General features: G+C 40.9%; 1 protein-coding gene across 1 annotated transcript in view; it reads right to left on the reverse strand.

Annotated features, from left to right (window-relative positions):
* csf1ra (colony stimulating factor 1 receptor, a) overlaps nucleotides 1–23,332 on the reverse strand; it is a 71,117-nt gene that overhangs the window by 45,168 nt on the left and 2,617 nt on the right. Inside the window, exons 2-7 of the mRNA XM_061902134.1 lie at nucleotides 22,992–23,096; nucleotides 13,287–13,574; nucleotides 12,926–13,213; nucleotides 11,111–11,247; nucleotides 9,192–9,357; nucleotides 8,912–9,113 (exon numbers count right to left, since the gene is read on the reverse strand). Coding sequence (XP_061758118.1) covers nucleotides 8,912–9,113; nucleotides 9,192–9,357; nucleotides 11,111–11,247; nucleotides 12,926–13,213; nucleotides 13,287–13,574; nucleotides 22,992–23,046 — 1,136 coding nt within the window. The 5' untranslated portion in view covers nucleotides 23,047–23,096. The remainder of the gene's footprint in view (nucleotides 1–8,911; nucleotides 9,114–9,191; nucleotides 9,358–11,110; nucleotides 11,248–12,925; nucleotides 13,214–13,286; nucleotides 13,575–22,991; nucleotides 23,097–23,332) is intronic.

A 23,332-nucleotide genomic window follows, 5' to 3' on the forward strand; every position in this document is an offset into this window, starting at 1 on the left:
TGGGGGTGTATTAGTGCCCAAGGCATGGGTAACTTACACATCTGTGATGGTATGGGGGTGTATTAGTGCCCAAGGCATGGGTAACTTACACATGTGTGATGGTATGGGGGTGTATTAGTGCCCAAGGCATGGGTAACTTACACATGTGTGATGGTATGGGGGTGTATTAGTGCCCAAGGCATGGGTAACTTACACATGTGTGATGGTATGGGGGTGTATTAGTGCCCAAGGCCTGGGTAACTTACACATGCGTGATGGTATGGGGGTGTATTAGTGAACAAGACATGGGTAACTTACACATCTGTGATGGTATGGGGGTGTATTAGTGCCCAAGGCATGGGTAACTCACACATCTGTGATGGTATGGGGGTGTATTAGTGCCCAAAGCATGGGTAACTTACACATGTGTGATGGTATGGGGGTGTATTAGTGCCCAAGGCATGGGTAACTTACACATGTGTTATGGTATGGGGGTGTATTAGTGCCCAAGGCATGGGTAACTTACACATGTGTGATGGTATGGGGGTGTATTAGTGCCCAAGGCATGGGTAACTTACACATCTGTGATGGTATGGGAGTGTATTAGTGCCCAAGACATGGGTAACTTACACATGTGTGATGGTATGGGGGTGTATTAGTGCCCAAGGCATGGGTAACTTACACATGTGTGATGGTATGAGGGTGTATTAGTGCCCAAGACATGGGTAACTTACACATGTGTGATGGTATGGGGGTGTATTAGTGCCCAAGGCATGGGTAACTTACACATGTGTGATGGTATGGGGGTGTATTAGTGCCCAAGGCCTGGGTAACTTACACATGCGTGATGGTATGGGGGTGTATTAGTGAACAAGACATGGGTAACTTACACATCTGTGATGGTATGGGGGTGTATTAGTGCCCAAGGCATGGGTAACTCACACATCTGTGATGGTATGGGGGTGTATTAGTGCCCAAAGCATGGGTAACTTACACATGTGTGATGGTATGGGGGTGTATTAGTGCCCAAGGCATGGGTAACTTACACATGTGTTATGGTATGGGGGTGTATTAGTGCCCAAGGCATGGGTAACTTACACATGTGTGATGGTATGGGGGTGTATTAGTGCCCAAGGCATGGGTAACTTACACATCTGTGATGGTATGGGAGTGTATTAGTGCCCAAGACATGGGTAACTTACACATGTGTGATGGTATGGGGGTGTATTAGTGCCCAAGGCATGGGTAACTTACACATGTGTGATGGTATGAGGGTGTATTAGTGCCCAAGACATGGGTAACTTACACATGTGTGATGGTATGGGGGTGTATTAGTGCCCAAGGCATGGGTAACTTACACATGTGTGATGGTATGGGGGTGTATTAGTGCCCAAGACATGGGTAACTTACACATCTGTGATGGTATGGGGGTGTATTAGTGCCCAAGACATGGGTAACTTACACATGTGTGATGGTATGGGGGTGTATTAGTGCCCAAGACATGGGTAACTTACACATGTGTGATGGTATGGGGGTGTATTAGTGCCCAAGGCATGGGTAACTTACACATGTGTGATGGTATGGGGGTGCATTAGTGCCCAAGGCATGGGTAACTTACACATGTGTGATGGTATGGGGGTGTATTAGTGCCCAAGGCATGGGTAACTTACACATCTGTGATGGTATGGGGGTGTATTAGTGCCCAAGACATGGGTAACTTACACATGTGTGATGGTATGGGGGTGTATTAGTGCCCAAGGCATGGGTAACTTACACATGTGTGATGGTATGGGGGTTTATTAGTGCCCAAGGCATGGGTAACTTACACATGTGTGATGGTATGGGGGTGTATTAGTGCCCAAGGCATGGGTAACTTACACATGTGTGATGGTATGGGGGTGTATTAGTGCCCAAGGCATGGGTAACTTACTCATCTGTGACGGTATGGGGGTGTATTAGTGCCCAAGACATGGGTGACTTACACATCTGTGATGGTATGGGGGTGTATTAGTGCCCAAGACATGGGTAACTTACTCATCTGTGATGGTATGGGGGTGTATTAGTGCCCAAAGCATGGGTAACTTACACATGTGTGATGGTATGGGGGTGTATTAGTGCCCAAGGCATGGGTAACTTACACATGTGTTATGGTATGGGGGTGTATTAGTGCCCAAGGCATGGGTAACTTACACATGTGTGATGGTATGGGGGTGTATTAGTGCCCAAGGCATGGGTAACTTACACATCTGTGATGGTATGGGGGTGTATTAGTGCCCAAGGCATGGGTAACTTACACATCTGTGATGGTGTGGGTGTGTATTAGTGCCCAAGGCATGGGTAACTTACACATGTGTGATGGTATGGGGGTGTATTAGTGCCCAAGGCATGGGTAACTTACACATGTGTGATGGTATGAGGGTGTATTAGTGCCCAAGACATGGGTAACTTACACATGTGTGATGGTATGGGGGTGTATTAGTGCCCAAGGCATGGGTAACTTACACATGTGTGATGGTATGGGGGTGTATTAGTGCCCAAGACATGGGTAACTTACACATCTGTGATGGTATGGGGGTGTATTAGTGCCCAAGACATGGGTAACTTACACATGTGTGATGGTATGGGGGTGTATTAGTGCCCAAGGCATGGGTAACTTACACATGTGTGATGGTATGGGGGTGTATTAGTGCCCAAGGCATGGGTAACTTACACATGTGTGATGGTATGGGGGTGTATTAGTGCCCAAGGCATGGGTAACTTACACATGTGTGATGGTATGGGGGTGTATTAGTGCCCAAGGCATGGGTAACTTACACATGTGTGATGGTATGGGGGTGTATTAGTGAACAAGACATGGGTAACTTACACATGTGTGATGGTATGGGGGTGTATTAGTGCCCAAGACATGGGTAACTTACACATGTGTGATGGTATGGGGGTGTATTAGTGCCCAAGGCATGGGTAACTTACACATGTGTGATGGTATGGGGGTGTATTAGTGAACAAGACATGGGTAACTTACACATCTGTGATGGTATGGGGGTGTATTAGTGCCCAAGGCATGGGTAACTTACACATGTGTGATGGTATGGGGGTGTATTAGTGCCCAAGGCATGGGTAACTTACACATGTGTGATGGTATGGGGGTGTATTAGTGAACAAGACATGGGTAACTTACACATGTGTGATGGTATGGGGGTGTATTAGTGCCCAAGACATGGGTAACTTACACATGTGTGATGGTATGGGGGTGTATTAGTGAACAAGACATGGGTAACTTACACATGTGTGATGGTATGGGGATGTATTAGTGAACAAGACATGGGTAACTTACACATGTGTGATGGTATGGGGGTGTATTAGTGCCCAAGGCATGGGTAACTTACACATGTGTGATGGTATGGGGGTGTATTAGTGAACAAGACATGGGTAACTTACACATGTGTGATGGTATGGGGGTGTATTAGTGCCCAAGGCATGGGTAACTTACACATGTGTGATGGTATGGGGGTGTATTAGTGCCCAAGGCATGGGTAACTTACACATGTGTGATGGTATGGGGGTGTATTAGTGAACAAGACATGGGTAACTTACACATCTGTGATGGTATGGGGGTGTATTAGTGCCCAAGACATGGGTAACTTACACATGTGTGATGGTATGGGGGTGTATTAGTGAACAAGACATGGGTAACTTACACATGTGTGATGGTATGGGGGTGTATTAGTGAACAAGACATGGGTAACTTACACATGTGTGATGGTATGGGGGTGTATTAGTGCCCAAGGCATGGGTAACTTACACATGTGTGATGGTATGGGGGTGTATTAGTGAACAAGACATGGGTAACTTACACATGTGTGATGGTATGGGGGTGTATTAGTGCCCAAGGCATGGGTAACTTACACATGTGTGATGGTATGGGGGTGTATTAGTGAACAAGACATGGGTAACTTACACATGTGTGATGGTATGGGGGTGTATTAGTGCCCAAGACATGGGTAACTTACACATGTGTGATGGTATGGGGGTGTATTAGTGAACAAGGCATGGGTAACTTACACATGTGTGATGGTATGGGGGTGTATTAGTGAACAAGACATGGGTAACTTACACATGTGTGATGGTATGGGGGTGTATTAGTGCCCAAGACATGGGTAACTTACACATGTGTGATGGTATGGGGGTGTATTAGTGAACAAGGCATGGGTAACTTACACATGTGTGATGGTATGGGGGTGTATTAGTGAACAAGACATGGGTAACTTACACATGTGTGATGGTATGGGGGTGTATTAGTGCCCAAGGCATGGGTAACTTACACATGTGTGATGGTATGGGGGTGTATTAGTGAACAAGACATGGGTAACTTACACATGTGTGATGGTATGGGGGTGTATTAGTGAACAAGACATGGGTAACTTACACATGTGTGATGGTATGGGGGTGTATTAGTGCCCAAGACATGACTAACTTACACATGTGTGATGGTATGGGGGTGTATTAGTGAACAAGGCATGACTAACTTACACATGTGTGATGGTATGGGGGTGTATTAGTGAACAAGACATGGGTAACTTACACATGTGTGATGGTATGGGGGTGTATTAGTGAACAAGACATGGGTAACTTACACATGTGTGATGGTATGGGGGTGTATTAGTGCCCAAGGCATGGGTAACTTACACATGTGTGATGGTATGGGGGTGTATTAGTGAACAAGACATGGGTAACTTACACATGTGTGATGGTATGGGGGTGTATTAGTGCCCAAGGCATGGGTAACTTACACATGTGTGATGGTATGGGGGTGTATTAGTGAACAAGACATGGGTAACTTACACATGTGTGATGGTATGGGGGTGTATTAGTGCCCAAGACATGGGTAACTTACACATGTGTGATGGTATGGGGGTGTATTAGTGAACAAGGCATGGGTAACTTACACATGTGTGATGGTATGGGGGTGTATTAGTGAACAAGACATGGGTAACTTACACATGTGTGATGGTATGGGGGTGTATTAGTGCCCAAGGCATGGGTAACTTACACATGTGTGATGGTATGGGGGTGTATTAGTGAACAAGACATGGGTAACTTACACATGTGTGATGGTATGGGGCTGTATTAGTGAACAAGACATGGGTAACTTACACATGTGTGATGGTATGGGGGTGTATTAGTGCCCAAGACATGACTAACTTACACATGTGTGATGGTATGGGGGTGTATTAGTGAACAAGGCATGACTAACTTACACATGTGTGATGGTATGGGGGTGTATTAGTGAACAAGACATGGGTAACTTACACATGTGTGATGGTATGGGGGTGTATTAGTGCCCAAGGCATGGGTAACTTACACATGTGTGATGGTATGGGGGTGTATTAGTGAACAAGGCATGGGTAACTTACACATGTGTGATGGTATGGGGGTGTATTAGTGAACAAGACATGGGTAACTTACACATGTGTGATGGTATGGGGGTGTATTAGTGCCCAAGGCATGGGTAACTTACACATGTGTGATGGTATGGGGGTGTATTAGTGAACAAGACATGGGTAACTTACACATGTGTGATGGTATGGGGGTGTATTAGTGCCCAAGGCATGGGTAACTTACACATGTGTGATGGTATGGGGGTGTATTAGTGAACAAGACATGGGTAACTTACACATGTGTGATGGTATGGGGGTGTATTAGTGCCCAAGACATGGGTAACTTACACATGTGTGATGGTATGGGGGTGTATTAGTGAACAAGGCATGGGTAACTTACACATGTGTGATGGTATGGGGGTGTATTAGTGAACAAGACATGGGTAACTTACACATGTGTGATGGTATGGGGGTGTATTAGTGCCCAAGACATGGGTAACTTACACATGTGTGATGGTATGGGGGTGTATTAGTGAACAAGGCATGGGTAACTTACACATGTGTGATGGTATGGGGGTGTATTAGTGAACAAGACATGGGTAACTTACACATGTGTGATGGTATGGGGGTGTATTAGTGCCCAAGGCATGGGTAACTTACACATGTGTGATGGTATGGGGGTGTATTAGTGAACAAGACATGGGTAACTTACACATGTGTGATGGTATGGGGGTGTATTAGTGAACAAGACATGGGTAACTTACACATGTGTGATGGTATGGGGGTGTATTAGTGCCCAAGACATGACTAACTTACACATGTGTGATGGTATGGGGGTGTATTAGTGAACAAGGCATGACTAACTTACACATGTGTGATGGTATGGGGGTGTATTAGTGAACAAGACATGGGTAACTTACACATGTGTGATGGTATGGGGGTGTATTAGTGAACAAGACATGGGTAACTTACACATGTGTGATGGTATGGGGGTGTATTAGTGCCCAAGGCATGGGTAACTTACACATGTGTGATGGTATGGGGGTGTATTAGTGAACAAGACATGGGTAACTTACACATGTGTGATGGTATGGGGGTGTATTAGTGCCCAAGACATGACTAACTTACACATGTGTGATGGTATGGGGGTGTATTAGTGCCCAAGACATGACTAACTTACACATGTGTGATGGTATGGGGGTGTATTAGTGAACAAGGCATGACTAACTTACACATGTGTGATGGTATGGGGGTGTATTAGTGCCCAAGACATGGGTAACTTACACATGTGTGATGGTATGGGGGTGTATTAGTGAACAAGACATGGGTAACTTACACATGTGTGATGGTATGGGGGTGTATTAGTGAACAAGACATGGGTAACTTACACATGTGTGATGGTATGGGGGTGTATTAGTGCCCAAGACATGGGTAACTTACACATGTGTGATGGTATGGGGGTGTATTAGTGAACAAGACATGGGTAACTTACACATGTGTGATGGTATGGGGGTGTATTAGTGAACAAGACATGGGTAACTTACACATGTGTGATGGTATGGGGGTGTATTAGTGTCCAAGACATGGGTAACTTACACATGTGTGATGGTATGGGGGTGTATTAGTGAACAAGACATGGGTAACTTACACATGTGTGATGGTATGGGGGTGTATTAGTGCCCAAGACATGGGTAACTTACACATGTGTGATGGTATGGGGGTGTATTAGTGCCCAAGGCATGGGTATCTTAGACTTCCTTTTTTATTTTGTTTTATTGTCATTCAAATTTGAACTTTACAGCACAGATAAGAACAAAATTTCGTTACATAAGCTCATGGTAGTGCAGGATAAAAAAAGCAATAAGGTGCATATGTATTTAAATAAATATATATAAATATAAAATAAATAAATATATATAAATATATATGAATAAATAGATAGATTACTGTACAGATAAATATATTGCACTTTTTCACATGCGTCCACATTTATGGATGTATGTTATATTGTCTTTTTTATTCCAGCAAGTTAATCAATTTTGGGGGGAGTTGAGGGGATGATTGAATTATGATGCGTTCAAGAGTCTTACGGCCTGAGGGAAGAAGTTGTTACAGAACCGGGAGGTTTTGCCTCGGAGGCTGAGGAACTTCTTACTAGAGTCCAGCAGTGAAAACTTACACATCTGTGAAGGCACCATTAATGCTGAAAGGTACATACAGCTTTTGGAGCAACATATGTTGCCATTCAAGCAACGTTATCATGGACGCCCCTGCTTATTTCAGCAAGACAATGCCAAGCCACATTTTGGGGCTTCGTAGTAAAAGTGGTACTAGACTGGGCTGCCTGTAGTCCAGACCAGTCTCCCGTTGAAAATGTGTGGCGCAATGTTATAAATTCCCTTTGTCAGTGATGAAGATAGAAGAGAAAGTCCTTATTTAATATGTTAATTGTTGAATATAATTGACTATTATTGTTGACGTAACAAGCTATTAATACAGTCATGCACCTTTAAGTTTTAAGTCAGGCAGTTTACCGGGCAGCTATGTTTACTTCTCAGGGTCCTTGAGTCGGTGTGTAGAACTGTGTGTGTACTTGAGAGTGTACTTAGCTGCGGCTGCTAAAAGTTACATAAAGAAGTTGAAACATAAAACGGTGTCCTTATTCCCTTACCGGAGTACGCTCGCGGGTGAAGAGTCCCAGCACAACAACACACAATATGGAGCCTAAAATACCACAACAGAGACCTCAGACTGTTAAACAACTTAAGCTGTACATCAAGCAAGAATTTCACCTGAAATATTCAAAAATTGGTCTCCTGAGTTCCCAAATTGGTGTTCAAAGGAAAGGCCGTGTAACACAGTGGTAAAAATGCCCCAGTGCCAACTTTTTGCAATGTGTTGCTAAGTTATGGATTATTTGCAAAAAATAATTTCAGTTTGAATATTAAAAATCTTATCTTTGCAGTCTATTGAATTGAAGGAAAATCTAACTTAAAAGATTTGTATGCCCGTACAACACTTAAAACTTTTAGCATATCAGTATGTGGAATTAAATGATGGAACGGATGAAGTAAAGAAGTTAAAGATTGTACTGATATGAGCCAGTTTAAGAGGTTGTTTAAATGAATAGTGCTTACAAAGTACAAAGAAGAAGTATTATGAGAAACACTTTCAAACTTATTGAAAATAAGATATTCTTCATCTTAATATGTTAATAATGACTGAAATAATTAAGTAGATGTTAGAAAACTGCTGTGTTACTCACTCACAAATGTCATTTTGCTGTAAAGAAGGTCAGTGAATGAATGTTTATATATCGTGGGCGCTCTGAAGTGGAAAAGGGGGACGATTAAATAATCTTTGCTTCTTCCTACTCCTTTTCGGACATGATGTATTGTGTATTGCCAAATGATGAAATTACCTGATGTATAATGTTGTATGTATGTCATCTTCAAAATAAACTAAGAAAATATAAAGAAAGAATATAAGTTGAAAAGGATTTGCACTGCTTATGGGTTTTGTACATTGAGAAGTAAAAAAAAAAGAAGTATAACCTGTTGTTGTATCTGATGAGCGTGTTCTCCTGTGTGGACACGCTGGGAGATGTTGGCGTCTTCCAGCTGTGCTCTAAGATTTGAGGGTAGGCCTCGATGAGCACCGTGAGCTCCAGATCTTCTCCCTCGTTAACTTCGATGGAGAGACCTCTGTGGGCCAGCTTCGGCGACAACTGCGGCAGCAGTCGGATGTACGGCTTGTCTGCGCAGAGCACTCCCACCAATCAGCTCCGACTTCTTAACCCAAGTCCCGTCAGACCTGACCGTCCCTGCAGCTTACCTACGACCAGCAAGTACGTGCTGGAACTGTTCACGCCGGCTTCGTTGGTGCCAACGCAGGTAATGTTTCCTGTGTCTGCCAGGTCCACAGCAGGGATGGTGAAGATGCTCTCGATGTCCAGCCGGTTTTCACCACTTGAGCGCGCACTCTCCTCTATGCTGGCTTTCTGGAGACAACAAAACAAGAGTTCAGAGTTGTTGTCAAAGTCCAGAATGAACAATGAAGAATTTGTTCATACTAGGGCTGTATGGTATACCAGTACTAGTATAGTACCGTGATACTAATCAATCATATTCGGTACTATACCGCCTCTAAAAAACACCGGTCCCCCCTGTGTCGTCGTCACGTTGTGAAATTGCTGTTTTTACGAGCAGAAGAGCTTGTTTGGCAGCGCACAATCACAGAGTACTTCCAAACAGACACAGTGTGCAGACAGAAAAGGGAGAATGGGCGCATTTTGGCTTAAAAACTAACAATAAAGAAGAAGTCATAACACTAAAACGCCCTCAGGAAGAGGTGCTTCAAGACATAGCTAGCGGCTAAAGTCCTTCCGCAGTTTGCAGTGTTTTAGCTACTTCTTGTAAGAGTTAGTTTGTGACGAACCCCAAGATGCAGGCATTGAACAGGAAAACATGATTTAGTTTAAATAATAGAACAAGGACAAACAAAAGGATACTAACACAAAGCGCGCACGAGGAGGATAACAAACTAAGGGAGCTAGCATGGGAGCTAGAAAACAAAAAGGAACTTAGCATGGAAGCTAGCAAGAATCGAGCAGGAAACAGAAGTCGTACATGTAATATAAAAACAAACTTGGAAGCAGGGAACAAAAGGCAGTAAGCTAAAAACCGCAATCAAACATAGCTTACCGCAACGCTGCATAGACAAGACAAGATACGACACGGCACGTAGCAACGACAAGAGCGACATCGGCATGACAAGAGCGACAAGAAGTGACATCGACAAATCAATAATCCAGCACTGACTGGAAGACAAAGCAGGTACAAATAGGGACAGGCTGATTGACACCAGGTGTGGCCAGGTGCCAATCAGCCGCAGCTGAGGGGAAACAAAGCACTCAGGGAGACAAACAGGAAGCTGAACCAAAATAAGAGTGCTGACAGGAACTAAGGACAGGAAATACTAAACACACAGGAGGAAAAACTAAAACTCAAACAAACTGTCAGTGGCAAGCCTGACACTTTTAATCACATGGCGACAAATGAAGTAAGTTTCTTACAAGTATCATTCCTGCAGGACGAGGAGTAGCTAAACACGCTTCACTACACACCGTATCTCACTGGCGTCACAATGTAAACAAACGCCGTGGGTGGATCTACACCTGATGTCCACTGTAATGATACCAAGTACAGGAGCGTATCTACTTACAACGATATTTTTTAGCATCACATTTTTTTTCCCCGTTTTTTAAAGATGTATGTATAAGCTCAGGAAATATGTCCCAGGACACATGAGGACTTTGAATATGACCCCTTAACGACTTGGTATCGGATTGATACCCAAATGTTGTGGTATCATCCAAAACTAACGTAAAGTACCCAAACAACAGAAGAATAAGTGATTATTACATTTGAACAGAAGTGTAGATAGAACATGTTGAAACGGAATATAAGCAGACATTAACAGTAAATGAACAAGTCGATTAATAATCAATTTTTTACAGCTTGTCCTTTATAATGTTGACAAAATAATAGAATCGAAAATGACACAAAATGTTGTCAGCAGACTAGCCTTTGTTTGCTTACTAATAAAACAAAAGTTGTCTTGTATGTTCACTATTTTATTTAGGAACAAAATTGCAACAAGAAACATATGTTTAATGTATCGTAACATTATTATTTTTTTTTTTTTACCGTTACCAACATCTTTGTATGGGGACAACAGTAGATGATACTGACTGATATGGTGGAGTAAAGCCAGGTGACGTTGTAGTTGAAGTTAGGATTGTGTGTCGTGCAGCGGATCTTCAGTTTCTCCCCAGCGATGCGGATGTATTCGTCCGACTCCAAGAAGACATATGGCGGGAAGCGTAGTTCTAGAGCGGGGTGAAACGATAGAATTACAAACCCTGTTTCCATATGAGTTGGGAAATTGTGTCAGATGTAAATATAAACAGAAAACAATGATTTGCAAATCCTTTTCAAGCCATATTCAGTTGAATATGCTACAAAGACAACATATTTGATGTTCAAACTCAACTTCATTTTATTTTTGCAAATAATAATTAATTTAGAATTTCATGGCTGCAACACGTGCCAAAGTAGTTGGGAAAGGGCATGTTCACCACTGTGTTACATCACCTTTTCTTTTAACAACACTCAATAAACGTTTGGGAACTGAGGAAACTAATTGTTGAAGCTTTGAAAGTGGAATTCTTTCCCATTCTTGTTTTATGTAGAGCTTCAGTCCTTCAACAGTCTCTGGTGTCGTATTTTACGCTTCATAATGCGCCACACATTTTAGATGGAAGACAGGTCTGGACTGCAGGCGGGCCAGGAAAGTACCCACACTCTTTTTTTTACAAAGCCACGCTGTTGTAACACGTGCTGAATGTGGCTTGGCATTGTCTTGCTGAAATAAGCAGGGGCGTCCATGAAAAAGACGGCGCTTAGATGGCAGCATATGTTGTTCCAAAACCTGTATGTACCTTTCAGCATTAATGGTGCCTTCACAGATGTGTAAGTTACCCATGCCTTGGGCACTAATGCACCCCCATACCATCACACATGCTGGCTTTTACACTTTGCGTCGATAACGGTCTGGATGGTTCGCTTCCCCTTTGGTCTGGATGACACGATGGCGAATATTTCCAAAAACTATTTGAAATTTGGACTCGTCAGACCACAGAACACTTTTCCACTTTGCATCAGTCCATCTTAGATGATCTCTGGCCCAGAGATACCGGCGGCGTTTCTGGATGTTGTTGATAAATGGCTTTCACTTTGCATAGTAGAGCTTTAACTTGCACTTACAGATGTAGCGATGAACTGTATTTAGTGACAGTGGTTTTCTGAAGTGTTCCTGAGCCCATGTGGTGATATCCTTTAGAGATTGATGTCAGTTTTTGATACAGCGCCGTCTGAGGGATGGAAGGTCACGGTCATTCAATGTTGGTTTCCGGCCATTCCGCTTACGTGGAGTGATTTCTCCAGATTCTCTGAACCTTTTGATGATATTATGGAGCGTAGATGTTGAAATCCCTAAATTTCTTGCAATGTCACTTTGAGAAAGGTTGTTCTTAAACTGTTTGACTATTTGCTCACACAGTTGTGGACAAAGGGGTGTACCTCGCCCCATCCTTTCTTGTGAAAGACTGAGCATTTCATGGAAGCTGTTTTTATAGCCAATCATGGCACCCACCTGTTCCCAATTAGCCTGCACACCTGTGGGATGTTCCAAATAAGTGTTTGATGAGCATTCAACAACTTTATCAGTATTTATTGCCACCTTTCCCAACTTCTTTGTCACGTGTTGCTGGCATCAAATTCTAAAGTTAATGATTATTTGCACAAAAAAAGTTTATGAGTTTGAACATGAAATATGTCGTCTTTGTAGCATATTCAACTGAATATGGCTTGAAAAGGATTTGCAAATCATTGTATTCTGTTTATATTTACATCTAACACCATTTCCCAACTCATATGGAGACGGGGTTTGTAGTAAAAAGTAAAGTAAAAATGTTGCTAAGAGTTGAGTTTGGTTGGTGGTCTCACTCTGGATGACGTTGATGTGGAATGTTCTGGAGGTGCGCTCCACCCCGTTGACCTTGGCCGTGCACACATAGTCAGCATTGAAGCGGGGGTGCAGGCTGTCGATAAGAATACCCCGGTGCCGGTAGGCGGTGAAATTCATCCCAGGGGGCACCGAGGTGCCGTTGTCCATGCGGAGACTCAGGTCTGTGGCGTCCGGGTCGGTCAGGAGGCAGGGCAGCATGAAACCCTCACCCTCTTTCTTCACCACCCTCAGAGTGGTGCTGCTGGTCCAGAACACTCGGCTGGGATCTGATGTAGAAACATGAATTATTTACTGACACCGACTTGTCTGGAAGGTTTGGCTCACATTGGCCGAGCTCACCTTTGACATAGACGTGAAGCGACGAGGTCAGATTACGAAGCTGTGGTCCGCCTGTGTAAAAACACTTGTAGGTTCCTGTGAATTCGGCCGAGGGACGCTCCACCTTCAGCGTGCGGACGCGGCCGCCCCCCCTGGACACGAAGCGTCTGTGTTTGGCCAGCCTGGGTTGCCAGTTGACAGGCCCGTCACCCTCACACCTCAAATCCAGCGGGGTGCCAGGTTTGACCACCACTTCAGGACCAGACAACGTCTTTGAGTTGAACTTGATCACGGGACGCCGCCACTGAACTGGGGAGGGGAAAGATTGGACATGCTTAAGTAACTTTAATGAACCGACCCAAGTTGTGATACAACATCATGACTTTGCAGTAATTATGTGTTTTATAACTATGTCCTTACATGAGTTCAAGCTTTTATTTAGGCCATGAAATCCTTGCAAGTTCTAAACTGCACCACTAATGCTTTGACTCTGTCAGGCTTGCCACTGACAGTTTGAGTTTTTCCACTGTGTGATTATTATTTCCTGTTTTTAGTTCCTGTCAGCGCTCTTATTTTGTCTTTTTCCTGTTTTTTTCCCCTGCGCGCTGTTTCTCCTCAGCTGCGGCAGATTGGCACCTGGCCACACCTGGCGTCAATCAGCCCGCTCCTATTTGTACCTGCTTTTGTCCTCCAGTCAGTGCTGGATTATTGTAATGCCGATGTCGCTCCTGTCGCATCTTGTCTTGTCTATGCAGCGTTGCGGTAAGCGGTTTTTATCTTACTGCCTTTTGTCCCCTGATTCCGGCATAGCTCGGTTGGTAGAGTGGCCGTGCCAGCAACTTGAGGGTTGCAGGTTCGATTCCCGCTTCCGCCATCCTAGTCACTGCCGTAGTGTCCTTGGGCAAGACACTTTACCCACCTGCTCCCAGTGCCACCCACACTGCTTTAAATGTAACTTAGATATTGGGTTTCACTGTGTAAAGCGCTTTGAGTCACTAGAGAAAAGCGCTATATAAATATTATTCACTTCACTTCACTGTTTTTATATTACCTGTATGACTTCTGTTTCTTGCTCACAATCTAATGTGACATTTGGCTGGCATTGTGGTGATGGTTCGTTCTCTCGAACGAGGCAGTCGGACTTGGACACAGCGTAAAGGTAAAAAAGTAGGATTTATTAATACTAACAAAACAAACTGAGAACAGAAACACTTGCACAAGGCACTAAAGGCAAAACAAACAGAACTAGCATGGGAGCTAGACAGAACAAAAAGCGCTAGCATGTGAGCTAGGGAACAAACAAGCAAGTAGCGCGGAAGCTGACAAGTACAAGAAATAGATTCTTACCACAATTGGAAAACAGCGTCGTCACCTGTTGTACGAAACAGAAACTAGAATGCGAGAGCGAGTAACGAAAAAGGCAGGCTTAAATAAGGAGAGTAATTACAAGGCAGGTGCGCGTCAAAAACAAAAGGCAGGTGAACCTAATGCTTAACTATGGCAACGGAACAAAACAGGAAGTGCCACCAGGAACTAAGGAAGTCCAATAACAGAACACGATACAAAGACGGAACAAAAACAAAATATGACATGATCCAAGTAGCGGATCAGGACAGACTCCCAGAATGCACCGCAATAGCTAATAGAGTTGTCCTTGGCTCTTCTGCTAAGTGGTCATATTATTAAATACATCCATTTTTAATACACATCTGAAAGCTAATATGTGTGTTTAAATTATTTCTTGCAGGTACTTTGCATGTTAATAAAGATTTCTGCCAGTATACCAGGGTTAGCCAAACCGCTATTTTTCACCCACAGTCCTTAGACCAGGGCCGTCAAACTCATTTTAGCTCAGGAGCCGCATGGAAGAAAATCTGTGCACACGCGGGACAGACTCTTAAAATCATGGCATTAAAACTAAAAAAATAAAGACAACTTCAGATCGTTTTCTTTGTCTTACTTTGGCCAAAATTAGAACAAACACATTCTGAAAATGTTTCAATAAAAATATAGAAAAAAAATACCGGCACCGGATTTGATCATATTCAATAATTATCTCTAACCTTACCATTTAATACCCTGTTAAATGATCTAAAAACATGTGTCAATCACAAAGATTGTTACCGTATTTTTCCGACTATAAGTCGCAGTTTTTTTCATAGTTTGGCCGGGGGTGCGACTTATACTCAGGAGCGACTTATGTGTGAAATTTTTAACACGTTACCGTAAAATATCAAATAATATTATTTAGCTCATTCACATAAGAGACAGATGTCCAGAATACTGTGTAATTATGGGATTAAAGCAGACTACTTATAGCTTGGATCGGGCTGGAAAATAATGTCCGCTATAACCGGAGACATCAAACACACGTCATCATTCCGCGACGTTTTCACCAAGAAACTCCTCGGGAAATTTAAAATTGCAATTTAGTAAAGTAAAGCGGGCGTATTGTCATGTGTTGCAATGTTAATATTTCATCATTGATATATAAACTATCAGACTGCGTGGTGGCTAGTAGTGGCTTTCAGTAGGACTTTAAATAGGTCAATATTTCATAATATTAAAAAAAATGTTTTAACTTTTTTTTTTTTTTTAGCTTTGACAATAAGAGCAAAATAAAGAAAAAGAAAAGAAAAGCAAACAGCCTGCAAGGCAGCTTTGTGTCAACATTGCAACTTTTACCTGTTAGATTTCACCTCATTCTACTTTTTTTGTGTGTTTTTTTTAATTTATTTTTGCATTTCCAGAATGTGTGGCGGGCCATGAAACAATTAGATGTGGGCCGCACTTTGGACACCCCTGCTTTATAGTCTCATTACTGCCACAAGTGGTAGAAAAGTGTATTACAACAGCTGAAAAGCAGATATATAACATTCTAGGGGGCGCTGGCGGCCCCTATGCTTAGGAAACACTGTTATATAGTACATGCCAGACATGCTGGGGACTATCTCTTGGCAAAAAAACACAAAGAAGCAAAGGAGAGAAAGTTCTCCCTTCAGGTTCTACAAGTTTGCAGCTTGAAGCAGAACTGAGACTCAACGTTCAGCATTTTTCTCTTCCACACTTTCCCAGCACTGAACGGTACACAGACGTGCCAATCAGCATTTGGGCCTGCGTTCTTCCGCTGGATTTCTTTACTCACGCAACTACATCCCGTCAAGCTTGAACAGAACAACAGACGCTTTTGTGGACATGAAATTGCAATTTGATATCCTGTAGCAGCTGAGGATGTTAAAATAGAGTTGGAATCAATCACAGCAGTGATCGCGACATGACAGTCGTTCCCTCGCCACATCGCTTTTGAAATGTTGCCGTTTCTCCACAACGCAGATTTTTGGGGGAGGTTTAATTAAAAACATTTTTTTAAAACATGTTCAACATTTTTGGGGTATTGAATCAAGTATTTTCAAGACTAATAATGACTAAATAAACAGAAAAATATATCAATATTACAGTCGTATTGGCCACTACAGCAGTGGTTCTCAAATGGGGGTACGCGGACCCCTGGGGGTACTTGAAGGTATGCCAAGGGGTACGTGAGATTTTCTAAAAATATTCTAAAAATAGCAACAATTCAAAAATCTTTTATAAATATATTTATTCAATAATACTTCAACAAAATATGAATGTAAGTTCATAAAGTGTGAAAATAAATACAACAATGCAATATTAAGTGTTGACAGATAGATTTTTTTTCATAAATATTGATGTTAAAGATTTCTTTTTTTGTGAAGAAATGTTTGAAGTAAGTTGATGAATCCAGATGGATCTCTATTACAATCCCCAAAGAGGGCACTTTAAGTTGATGATTACTTCTATGTGGAGAAATCTGCATTTATAATTGAATCACTTGTTTATTTTTCCACAAGTTTTTAGTTATTTTTATATCTTTTTTTCCAAATAGTTGAAGAAAGACCACTACAAATGAGCAATATTTTGCACTGTTATACAATTTAATAAATCAGAAAGTGATGACATAGTGCTGTATTTTACTTCTTTATCTCTTTTTTTCAACCAAAAATGCTTTGCTGTGATTAGGGGGTACTTGAATTAAAAACATGTTGACAGGGGGTACATCACTGAAAAAAGGTGGAGAACAACTGTTGTAGAGGAGACCAAACCAATCAGATCACACTGAGCATAAACCAGCATCACAATACTGATTTAAGGGTTTAAGGGTGTTATTTAAATAAATAAATAGGTTGTACTTGTATAGCACTTTTCTACCTTCAAGGTACTCAAAGCCCTTTGACACTACTTCCACATTTACACACACATTCACACACTGATGGAGGGAGCTGCCATGCAAGGCGCTAACCAGCACCCATCAGGAGCAAGGGTGAAGTGTCTTGCTCAAGGACACAACGGACGTGACAAGGTTGGTACTAGGTGGGGATTGAACCAGGGCCCTCGGGTTGCGCAGGGCCACTCTCCCACTGCGCCACGCCGTCCTATTTCATGTCTAGAGGGCTCAAATAATGTTAAAACATGTATTTATAAGATCATAAACAGTTTTTTATGACTGAGCTATGAAAATATTTCGCTTAAAGGAGTCATATTATGATTGATGTTCTACATTAAAAGACTTCCTTGTGGTCTACATAACATGTAATGGTAGTTCTTGGGTCAAAACATTGCAAAAGATGATGTTTTACCGCCCATATTCAAGTCACTTTCTTACCGTCTTTTCAGAATGCACCGTTTTGTCAGCGGTCTTATTTACGAGCCTCCACTTTGACTGTGTGTGTGTGTGTGTCTGTTCCCCCCCCCAGCCATGTTGTACTTTTCAGCGCTTACATGCGGCACATTAGGATTTCAATCCCAGCCTGCTCTGCACAATTTTTTAGACCTTTAACATCCAAACTGTAGCCACCATTATGATGTGCACTACTGTTTTTAAAGGACTGTAATTATTTAAATCGGGGGGTCTCAAACTCAATTGACCTGGGGGCCACTGGATGCAGAAACTGGGTGAGGCTGGGCTGCAAGATAAAATTTCTTAAAAAATCTAACATGCACTTTTGAATGAATTCACCTTCTATGAATGGCTTTCCCGCCCTAGCAACATTCTTGACAATCCTCACCATTTTTCCTGGAGACTCCCGAATTTCAGTGCACCTCCCGACAATCTACTGCTGCAACCATTCTCACAAATTTGTCCCAATTTTCACCCGGCCGACATTATTGAGGGTGTGATGTACCCCATGTCAACATGTTTTTAATTCAAGTACCCCCTAATCACAGCAAAGCATTTTTGGTTGGAAAAAAAAGAGATAAAGAAGTAAAATACAGCACTATGTCATCACTTTATGATTTATTAAATTGTATAACAGTGCAAAATATTGCTCATTTGTAGTGGTCTTTCTTCAACTATTTGGGAAAAAAAGATATAAAAATAACTAAAACTTTGTTGAAAAATAAAGAAGTGATTCAATTCTAAATGCAGATTTCTCCACATAGAAGTAATCATCAACTTAAAGTGCCCTCTTTGGGGATTGTAATAGAGATCCATCTGGATTCATCAACTTACTTCTAAACATTTCTTCACCAAAAAAGAAATCTTTAACATCAATATTTATGGAACATCCATCCATCCATTTTCTACCGCTTATTCCCTTTTGGGGTTGCGGGGGGCGCTGGTGCCTATCTCAGCTAGTACACCCTGGACAAGTCGCCACCTCATCGCAGGGCCAACACAGATAGACAGACAACATTCACACACTAGGGACCATTTAGTGTTGCCAATCAACCTATCCCCAGGTGCATGTCTTTGGAGGTGGGAGGGGCCTATCCCCAGGTGCATGTCTTTGGAGGTGGGAGGGGCCTATCCCCAGGTGCATGTCTTTGGAGGTGGGAGGGGCCTATCCCCAGGTGCATGTCTTTGGAGGTGGGAGGGGCCTATTGTAGGTGTGTATTACACTTTGCATTTATATGTTGCTGTTTGTTTTATTTTAGTTGTGTTTTGCTTGATTGTAAAAGATACACAACTATGGAGGGGCTGGTCTGAGAAGTAAATGACGTCGACTGTGTTGGATCCATTATGGATTGAACTTTCACAGTATCATGTTAGACCCGCTCCACATGCATTGCTTTCCTCCTCTCCAAGGTTCTCATAGTCATCATTGTCACCGACGTCCCACTGGGTGTGAGTTTTTCCTTACCCTTATGTGGGTCTACCGAGGATGTGGTAGTGGTTTGTGCAGCCCTTTGAGACACTAGTGATTTAGGGCTATAAAAGTAAACATCGATTGATTGATTGATATGTTGTTCATATTTAGTGTTTTATTGTTCATAGTTAATATTGTAAATCCTGTTTTTTTATTATATTTTACATTTTGGGTGTCCCATTCAGCAAAAAATTCTAAAATTCCATTCCGTTTTTTTGAGGTGGTCTGTCATAACGTTTTCAGAACTCTATCGGACATTGTGACTTTTGGTATTGGTGCTCCTGAAAAAAAGGGAGCCAAACACACATACTGTACAGCAGATTTTTACAGCTATATGTGGATATATCATTTATACGCACATCAACCTTGGCCCCCCGGACACTATTTTTCAGTCGATGTGGCCCCCAAGTCAAAATATTTGCCCAGTTCTGAGATAGTCTACTGACAATAAGTTAGAACATTGTTTCTTTTGATTAGAAATGGCAACAAAGGAAGATGCATGTGCATGTACGAGCCAGTTTGCCCCAAAACAATTTCAAATTCTTTCAAATACACAACAGCAGGTACCAGTTGGTAATAAAAGTTGGTTTTGCATAATAGGTCCCCTTTAAAATGAGTCTTATTCATTTATCACCATGTCATGTCATAATTGGGTCATTAACGGCGATCAATGAACGATGACTGTACGTAAAAAAATAATGACACAATTATATTTTAGTTTCATTCAAATTTACATGAAAAAAATTTGTTTTTCTCCAATACTGAATTGAATTAAGAATATTTTGTTATTACTTAAACCATTAAATTAAAGCCATATTTGAATAATTCAAACTCCGCAGAAATTAATTTATTGTGGTCAAATAACAGCGATAAACAATGGACTGTATGTAAAAAAATTAATAAACAATTATATATTATATTTTAGTTTGATTCAAATTTTTGTTAATACAATACATTTCATTAAATTTTTTGAAATATTAATTTTAATTAAGAATTCAAAAATTCAACTAAATGTTTTTATTTTATTTTTTTTATAAAGGGCTGTGATGATAATTTAAATGAGGGATTTCTAATTACTGCTTTGTTGGAATTCTCAATAATATTGAAACTGTTGTTGATATTATTACTTATTGTTTGACTACTTTTGGATTGTTTTGAGTCATGTTTGTGTGTCCTCTCAATTGCTCTGTTGATTGCAGTTCTGAATGTTGCGGGGGCGGCTTTGGTTTTGGAATTGGATTATTATTATTTTATTGTGTATTATTTTGTTGGACTGATTAATAATAATAAATCAAATAAAAAATAAATAAAAATTAAAAAAGAATGATTTTACAACTACTTAAAAATTCCATTAAAGCCGAATTTTTGTTTTTTAAGCCTTATTTGAATGATTCATACTCCGCAGGAATTCATTCATCGCGGTCATGTCCGCACCCAAATAACAGCGAGAAAGGAAGGACAACGATGTAAAAAAAAAAAACATTTATTATATTTTAAAATTTTAGTAAATACATTTCATTAAAACATATATTTTCAAATATTGAATTGAAATAAACATATTTTCAAATTACCTAAGAAAATGGAATTAAAACCTTATTCTTTTTTAAAGCCGTATTTTAATGATTAATACTCCGCAGAAATTAATTTATCGCGGTCATGTCCGCACCCAAATAACAGCGATAAACGAAGGACAGAAATAATGATACAATTATTCATGATATTTTAAGTTTTGGAAATAGAATACAGATTATTAAAACACATATTTTTAAATATTGAGTTGAATTAAACTTATTTTATAATTACCTAGAAAATTCCGATTCCAGAAAACACAGAATGAGATGTTTTACCTCTTGTGCGAAACACAAATGCATAAAATGACTTAACACATTAAAAAGACTAGTACAACATTTAAAATGACTCCCTAAACACAACAAACAACTTCTAAAATGACTCTAAAACACATAAAATGACTTAACACATTAAAAAGACTAGTACAACATTTAAAATGACTCCCTAAACACAACAAACAACTTCTAAAATGACTCTAAAACACATAAAATGACTTAACACATTAAAAAGACTAGTACAACATTTAAAATGACTCCCTAAACACAACAAACAACTTCTAAAATGACTCTAAAACACATAAAATGACTTAACACATTAAAAAGACTAGTACAACATTTAAAATGACTCCCTAAACACAACAAACAACTTCTAAAATGACTCTAAAACACATAAAATGACTCCTAAGAGATGCGCAGTGACATCTAAAACATAAATTACTCCTAAAACACGTAATAAGACTGCTAAAAAACGTTAAAAAAAACAACAACAAAAAACCCTCCTAAAACACGTAAAAAAACCTCCTAAAACAAATGAAAAACACAGACTGAGGTGTTTGCATCCTTTGCAAGCACATACATTTATTTGGTGGCCTTGTAGGTGAACAGTGAACGTGAATGAAAGATCTGAAAGATAAAACATTCCCGGGTGTGCATCATCAGTTGTGTTCCTCTGGGTCATTGGGTGTTTCAGCCTTTTAACACTATACACCCGCTCCAGAGGCGGCCAGCTACAGGATGACCAGACTTGAGCTTGCGACCCAAGTCCAATTAGCCATGAAAGTCACCTTGTTGGCAGACATATCAGCGGACTATGCATGGCAGGGGTGTCGGTAGGGGAGTGGGAAAATAGAGATTCGAATACAAATCGAATCGAATACCTTGTGCGATTCAGAGTCGATTGTCTTTTTTTTTTTCTTAAATAGTTTTTTTTCTTTTTTACTGAATCCAACAAAGCACTACACAGCAATACCATAACAATGCAATCCAATTCCAAAACCAAACTTGAACCAGCAACACTCAGAACTGCAATAAACAGAACAATTGAGAGGAGACACAAACACCACACAGAACAAAACAAAAGTAGTGAATATTATCAACAACAGTATCAATATTAGTTATCATTTCAGCATAGCAGTGATTAAAAATCCCTCATTGACATTATCATTAGACATTTATAAAAATAATAGAAAAGAACAATAGTGTCACAGTGGCTTACACTTGCATGGCATCTCATAAGCTGGACAACACACTGTGTCCAATGTTTTCACAAAGATAAAATAAGTCTTATTTTTGGTTTGTTTAATAGTTCAAACAAATTTACATTATTGCAAACAGTTGATAAAACATTGTCCTTTACAATTATAAAAGCTTGTTTTTAACAAATCTACTACTCTGCTAGCATGTCAGCAGACTGGGGTAGATCCTGCTGAAATCTATGTATTGAATGAATACACAATCCTTTTCAATCGGAAAAATATCGTTTTTGAATCGAGAATCGCGTTGACTCGAAAAAAATGGATATATTATCGAATCGTGACCCCAAGAATCGATATTGAATTGAATCGTGGGACACCCAAAGATTTGCAGCCCTAGGCATCGGGTTCCCTGAGTCAGATTTTGGTCTGCCAAAAAATGTGATTAAAACCATATTTTTAGGTGGAGCTCATGAAAATTAAATGAAACAAAAAGCATAATTAGTCCGGGCTTACCTGAGTCGACGGAGACCAGAAATCCCAGCATCACCAGAGCGAGGAGTGACTGCATCCTGAATCAACTCCAAACCCTGCAGCCGACACGTGTCGCTTGCTCGGTCTCTACAGCGCACAAAAGAGGATAACATTCACAAGCAGGCAGGCCTTTAACTTCTCTTTTCCAAACACTTAAGATGCTTCATTTGAAAAAAGGGGAACACAACAAACGATACATAAAAAACTAAACTTCTCATGGCCACGTTCATGGAAAAAGTCACTTTGTCTATCAACAAACGTCATTGAACTTTGATTTTCTTTTTGTAGACTGAGGGGAGAAGAAGTGACCTGACAGCAAAAAG

Source organism: Nerophis ophidion, linkage group LG05, assembly GCF_033978795.1.
Source record: "Nerophis ophidion isolate RoL-2023_Sa linkage group LG05, RoL_Noph_v1.0, whole genome shotgun sequence".
Lineage (NCBI taxonomy): Eukaryota > Metazoa > Chordata > Actinopteri > Syngnathiformes > Syngnathidae > Nerophis > Nerophis ophidion.